The sequence below is a fragment of the Bison bison genome, unplaced genomic scaffold, assembly GCF_000754665.1.
Source record: "Bison bison bison isolate TAMUID 2011002044 unplaced genomic scaffold, Bison_UMD1.0 scf7180017864174, whole genome shotgun sequence".
Taxonomy (NCBI): domain Eukaryota; kingdom Metazoa; phylum Chordata; class Mammalia; order Artiodactyla; family Bovidae; genus Bison; species Bison bison.
The window spans coordinates 1,486,478-1,494,016 of NW_011494746.1; the positions used below are offsets into that span (position 1 = coordinate 1,486,478).

General features: G+C 39.5%; 1 protein-coding gene across 2 annotated transcripts in view; it reads right to left on the reverse strand.

Moving 5' to 3' along the window:
• L2HGDH (L-2-hydroxyglutarate dehydrogenase) overlaps positions 1–7,539 on the reverse strand; it is a 55,340-nt gene that overhangs the window by 36,543 nt on the left and 11,258 nt on the right. For both annotated transcript variants that reach the window (XR_825487.1, XM_010842252.1), the window contains exon 4: positions 394–525. Coding sequence is in view for 1 of the 2 variants with exons in the window: in XM_010842252.1 (XP_010840554.1) it covers positions 394–525 (132 nt within the window). In the remaining variant the exon portion in view is untranslated. The remainder of the gene's footprint in view (positions 1–393; positions 526–7,539) is intronic.

Here is a 7,539-nt window from a genome sequence, read left to right on the forward strand (position 1 = left end):
ATACACTTCAAAGTATTAGCATGAATATCAGGCCCTTCATGTGGGCTAGTTCTGCCTTTCCAATCTCATCTGTTATCTCCCACTACACACCCTAGGACCCAACCACACCTCACCACTCAGTGCTTTCCCAACATGTCACAGGGCCTCAGACCTCTCTTGCCTTTGCCTGTGCTCTTTGGACCTGGTAGTTTCTCAAAGGGAAGAAGAAATCAGCATCCAGAGTTTGTGGCAGTGCCCTCTTGTGTCTGTCACCTCAATGCTCCTGTGACAAGATTATCTGTTTCTATGATTCCTGCTTCCTATAGGCTCACCCCCAGCCTCCATGTCACAGGGACTGAGCCCCAGCTGAAAATATCCCTGTGAGCATGTGTGTGGGGTTAGCGAATCACTTACCCTACAATATGGCTCCTTCTTTTTTATGTCCTCCTGCTGGATCAGCCTCAGGCCCTGGACACCATTCTGCAGGCCTCTCTCATACAGGGCCTGAAGTCTGGGGATTTCTTCTTGTTCAACAGCCACTATAAGCTTAAAAAGAAAAAAACATAAAGAATATGAATAAAGTTAAACATATCATCAGTTATGAAAGATAAAGGTCAATAGAAAATCATAAATTTTTGTATGATTCAAACTGGGTTGAGTTTTAAAAACTGCTTTTTGCCTCATGTATCTACTTCTCCCTTTCTCCAAGACTTCACTCTTTCTCCACCAAAAATATTTTTTAGACTGCATTAAAACAGAGGTGAGGCGTGGCCTCAATTTTCACATCTACCATCACAGTTGCTATGTGTGTCTTGGCCATACGTATCCCCATCACTGTTTCAATCCCAGAGGGGAATGAAGCACAGCTTGTTTTGCCTTTAAATTAAAAAAACAAAAAACAGAATATCAGAGAGATAGGAAGTATTCAGTATAATGGGATATCACTAACAGAAAACTATTTTCTGGAATAAAGTACATTTCAAATTATTTACTGATGCATTCTGTCATAGAGGAGAAAAACAGAAAATTCAACAACTTTACTCAAGATTCCTTTTCTATTAATATTTATTTCTGGGCAAAGTATCTGTTTGAGGTAGTTATTTTCTTACTTAACAGTTACCAGCAAAGGAAAACACAGATGATATTCACAAGTACATTAGAATTCAAAAATCACTATTTCATAGCAAGGAGTCAATCACAGTCCATGAAGTAATACTTTTAATCAAAGTGTAAAAGTTATTTAAATCAACAAATACTTAACCTTAAAAACAGATGTGGAATCAGACGGCACTATCAAGAAAGTAAAAAGATAATGCACTGAACAAGAGAAAATACTTGTAAATCATATCACTGATAAGGATCTAATATGCAGACTATATCAAGAACCCTTTACAAACTCTGTACAGACTTCCATATACAAAGTAAGTAAGTTACAGGGATGTAACGTACAGCATGGTGACTATAGTTAGTAATTGTGTATTTATAGTTAGCAATTGTGTATAGTTAGTAATTGCATATTTGAAAGTTGCTCAGAAAGTAGATCTTAAAAGCCCTCATTACGGACTTCCCTGGTGATCCAGTGGTTAAGAATCCACCTGCCAATGCAGAGGACAAGGGTTCAATCTCTGCTCCAGAAAAATTCCACATGCCGCGTGGCAACTAAGCCCATACCCCACAACTACTGAAGCCCGTGCACTCGAGAGCCCGTGCCGCGCAGCAGGAAAAACCCCCGCACAAAGCATGCGCGCCACCACTACAGCGTAGCCCGTTCTCTGCAACTGGAGAAAGCCTGCGCGTCGCAACAAAGAACCAGCTAAAAATAAAGAAATAAATACAACGTTTTTTAAGGGATCATATAATATTTTTTTAAAAGTCCATCATCACAAGGAAAAAAATTCTTACATGTTAAATCATACTTCAATTTGAAGAAATTAAAGGACTTCAAACTTGATTTAAAACAAAGAAGGTGGAGATGGGCAAAGACTCAAAAATAAGCGACTAAACCAGGAAAACTGTGAAATTAGGTTATTAAGTCACACTGACATTGCCATGGCCTGGAAGCAGCAATCTGTAAATTAATCCCTGGATCTGAGCTGAGTCACTGTTAAAAGCAATGACATGATTTGATGTGAAGAGGGAATATGAAGTAGTATTCAAGCCTCCAGAAAGAAGCAGGTGTTACAGAGCTCAAAATCATCCTATGGGCAGGAATGGGGCCTGCTATATTTCTCGGAGGTGTTCAGTGGATGATGGTTGGCTCCTTTGGCTTAAAGGACTGGATGTTTAGTAGGTCTTGCATTCATGCAGTGAATCTCACTTGATCTTGATATATAATTCTTTTTATATGTTGCCACATTCAGTTTACTAGTATTTTGTAACAAACAAACCCTCATAATGCAACCATAAAAACTGTAAATATACTTCTACATTTTGCTTTTTTTTTGCTTTATAGTATGTCAAGACCATTTTCCCACATCATTAAAAAATTCTTCATAGCATTTTTAAGGGCAACAATGAATTTCTATTCTTAAAAATTACATGGAGAGGAGTTATAAGGAAATACTGTGAACAATTATAAGCCAACAAATTAGATAATTTATATGAAATGGGAAAACTCATAGAAAGACACAAAGTTTTGAAACTGACTCAAGAAGAAAAAGAATATGTGAATAGACCTATAACAACTAAAGAAACAGAATTAATAACTTTTAACAGCTCAGACCTCATGAATGCTACCAAGTATTTAAAGAAGAATTAGTACCAATTCTTCAGAAAATCTCCCAAAACACAGAAACAGGAACACTACCTAATTCAACAAGATCAGTTAACAGTCAAATAAGACAAAGACATCAAAAGATAACAAAAACTGCATATCAACATCCCTTATGAATATTGATACAAAAATTCTGAACAAAATACTAGTAAACTGAATATGGCAACATATAAAAATAATTATATATCAAGATCAAGTGAGATTCATTGCATGAATGCAAGACCTACTAAACATCCAAAAGTCAATGAATGTAATAAATTCATATTAATAGAATAAAGGACAAAACCCACATGACTGCCTCAACAAAAGTGGGAAAGGCATTTGAGAAAATCCAACACATTTTCAGATTGTGCTGTGCTAAGTCGCTTCACTTGTGTCCGACTCTGTGCGACCCCATGGACTGCAGTCCACCAGGCCCCTCCATCCATGGGATTCTCCAGGCAAGAACACTGCAGTGGACTGCCATTCCCTTCTCCATTTCATGATTAAAAACACTCAACACAATACAGGTAGAAAGGAATTTCCTCGGTCTGGTAAAGGACATCTTAAAAAAAACCCCACAGCTGTTGTTATACTTAATAGTGAAAGATTGAATGCTTTCTCTCTAAAATCAGGAACACAAGGATATCTCCTTTGACTACTTCTATTCAACACTACATTAGAGATTCTACGCAGGTAAAGCTAGGCTTTGCATGCATGTGAAGTCACTTCTGTCATGTCTGACTCTGTGACCCCATGGACTTTAGACTGCCAGGCTCCTCTGTCCATAGGATTCTCCAGGCAAAAATACTGCAGTGGATTTCCATGCCCTCCTCGAGGGGATCTTCCCAACCCAGAGATCAAACCCACATCTCCTGGGTCTCTTGCATTTGCAGGTAGGTTGTTTACCACTAGCACCACCTTTAGCAGTACACGAACCATGAACTTCCAGATGTACAAGCTGGATTTAGAAAAGGCAAAGGAACCAGAGACCAAACTGCCAGCATTCATTGGGTCACAGAGAAAGCAAAGGAATTCCAGAAAAATATCTGCTTCATTCACTACACTAAAGCCTTTGACTGTTGGGATCACAATAAACTGTGGAAAATTCTGAAAGAGATGGGAAAACCAGACCACCTTTCCTGCCTCCTAAGAAACCTGTATGCAGGTCAAGAAGAAACAGTTAGAACCAGACATGGAGCTACAGACTAGTTACAAGTTGGGAAAAGAGTAAGTCAAGGCTGTATACTGTCACTCTGTTTATTTAACTTCTATGCAGAGTACATTATGCAAAATGCCAGATTGGGTGAATCACAAGTTGGAATCAAGATTGCCAAGACTAAAAAAAAAGATTGCCAAGAGAAATATCTACAACCTCAGAACCTCAGATATACAGAAGATAAATGGCAGAAACTGAAGAGGAAAGAAAGAGCCTCTTGATGAAGGTCATAGAGGAGATTGGAAAAGAGGGCTTAAAACTCAACATTTAAAAAACTAAGATCAGGGCATCCAGTCCCATCACTTCATAGCAAATAGAAACAGAAACAGTGGAAACATTGACAGATTTTACTTTCTTGGGCTCCAAAATCACTGCAGATGGTGACTGAAGTCATGAAATTAAAAGACACTTGCTCCTTGGAAGGAAAACTATGACAAATGTAGACAACGTATTAAAAAGCAGAGACATTACTTTGCCAACAAAGGTCCATGTAGCCAAGGCTGTGGTTTTTCCAGTAGATATGTATGGATGTGGGAGGTGGGCCATAAAGAAGGCTGAGCACCAAAGAATTGATGCTTTTATATTGTGGTGCTGGAGAAGACTCTTGAGAGTCCCCTGGACTACAAGGAGATCAAACTAGTCAGTCCTAAAGGAAATCAACCCTGAATATTCATTGGAAGGACTGATGCTGAAACTGCAATACTTTGGCCACCTGATGCAAAGAGTCAACACATTGGAAAAGACCCTGATGCTGGGAAAGATGCAAGGTAGGAGGAGAAGTGGGCAACAGAGGATGAGATAGTTGGATAGCATCACTGACTCAGTGGGCATGAAACTGAGCAAACTCTGAGAGATAGTGAAGGACAGGAAAGACTGATGTACTGCTGTCTGTGGGGTCACAAAGAATCAGACATGACTTAGCGACTGAACAATTCAACACTCTATTGTTGTATTGTACCATAGTAGCATATTGCCCAATATGCTACTGGAGACCAGTGGAGAAATAACTCCAGAAAGAATGAAGAGGGTACTGTGTAGGGCCACCCAAGATGGACTGGTCCTGATGCACACAAGGTTTTGTTTGTGCCCTCCAAGAGTCTGTTTCCCCAGTCTTGATCACCTGGACCACAAACTTGTCTAACTCAATGAAACTATGAGCCATGCCGTGTAGGCCTACCCAGACAGACAGATAATGGTGGAGAGTTCTGACAAAACACGGTCCACTGGAGAAAGGACTCGTAAACCAGTATTCTTGCCTTGAAAACCCCATGAACAGTATGAAAAGCCAAAAAGATAGGACACTGAAAGATGAACTCCCCAGGTCGGTAGGTACCCAATATGCTATTGGAGATCAGTGGAGAAGTAACTCCAGAAAGAATGAACAGATGGAGCCAAAGCAAAAACAACACCCAGTTGTGGATGACTGGTGATGGAAGTAAAGTCCGATGTTGTAAAGAGCAATATTGCATAGGAACCTGGAATGTTAGGTCCATGAATCAAGGCAAATTGGAAGTGGTCAAACATGAGATGGCAAGAGTGAACATCAACATTTTAGGAATCAGTTAACTATAATGGACTGGAATGGGTGAATTTAACTCAGATGACCATTATATCTACTACTGAATCCCTCAGAAGAAATGGAGTAGCCATAATAGTAAACAAAAGAGTGTGAAAGGTAGTACTTGGATGCAATCTCAAGAACAAAAGAATGATCTCTGTTCATTTCCAAGGCAAACCATTCAATATCACAGCAATCCAAGTCTATGCCCTGACCAGTAATGCTGAAGAAGCTGAAGTTGAACGGTTTTATGCAGACCTACAAGACCTTCTAAAACTAACACCCAAAAAAGATGTCCTTTTCATTACAGGGGACTAGAATGCAAAAGTAGGAAGTCAAGAGATACCTGGAGTAACAGGCAAATTTGGCCTTGGAGTACAAAATGAAGCAGGGCAAAGGCTAACAGACTTTTGTCAAGAGAATGCACTGGTCATAGCAAACACCCTGAAGCAACAACACAAGAGAAGATTCTACACATGGACATCACCGGATGGTCAATACCAAAATCAGCTTGATTATATTCTTTGCATCCAAAGATGGAAAAGCTTTATACAGTCAGCAAAAACAAGACTGGGAGCTGACTGTGGCTCAGATCTTATTGATCTTATCAATACTCCTTATTGCCAAATTCAGACTTAAATTAAAAAAAAATAGGGAAAATCACTAGACCATTCAGGTATGACCTAAATCAAATCCCTTACAGTTATACAGTGGAAGTGACAAATAGATTCAAGGAATTAGATCTGCTAGACAGAGTGCCTGAAGAAGTATGGACGGAGGTTCATGACACTGTACAGGAGGCAGTGATCAAGACAATCCCCAAGAAAAAGAAATGCAAAAAGACAAAATGATTGTCTGAGGAGGCCTTACTAATAGCTTAGAGAAGAAGAGAAGTTAAAGGCAAAGGAGAAAAGGAAAGATATACCCATTTGAATGCAGAGTTCCAAAGAACAGCAAGGAGAGATAAAAAAGCCTTCTTCAGCAATCAATGCAAAGAAATAGAGGAAAACAATAGAATGGGAAGGACTAGAGATCTCGTCAAGAAAATAAGAGATACCAAGGGAACATTTCATGCAAAGATGGGCACAATAAAGGACAGAAATGGTATGGACCTAACAGAAGCAAAAGATATTAAGAAGTGGCAAGAATACACAGAAGAACTATACAAAAAAGATCTTCATGACCTTGATAACCACGATGGTGTGATCACTCACCTAGAGCCAGACATCCTGGAATACGAAGTCAAGTGGGCCTTAGGAAGCATCACTACGAACAAAGCTAGTGGAGGTGATGGAATTCCAGTTGAGTTATTCCAAATTCTAAAAGACAATGCTGTGAAAGTGCTGCACTCAATATGCCAGCAAATGTGGATAATTTAGCAGTGGCCACAGGACTGGAAAAGGTCAATTTTCATTCCAATCTCAGAGAAAGGCAGTGCCAAAGAATGTTCAAACTACCACACAACTGCACTATCTCACACGATAGTAAAGTAATGCTCAAAATTCTCCAAGCCAGGCTTCAACAGTACTTGAACCGTGAACTTCCAGATGTTCAAGATGGAAAATGCAGAGGAACCAGAGATCAAATTGCAAACATCCGTTGGATCACTGAAAAAGCAAGAGACTTCCAGAAAAACATTTACTTCTGCTTTATTGACTACCCCAAAGCCTTTGACTGTGTGGATCACAACAAACTGTGAAAAATTCTTAAAGAGATAGGAATAGAAGACCACTGACCTGCCTCCTAAGAAATCTATACACAGATCAAGAAGCAACAGTTAGAACTGGACATGGAACAACAGACTGGTTCCAAATCAGGAAGAGTACGTCAAGGCTGTATATTGTCACTCTGCTTATTTAACTTATATGCAGAGTACATCATGTGAGCCAGACTGGATGAAGAACAAGCTGGAATCAAGATTGCTGGAAGAAATATCAATAACCTCGGATATACAGATGACACCACCCTTATGGCAGAAAGTGAAGAGGAACTAAAGAGCCTCTTGATGAAAGTGAAAGAGGAGAGTGAAAA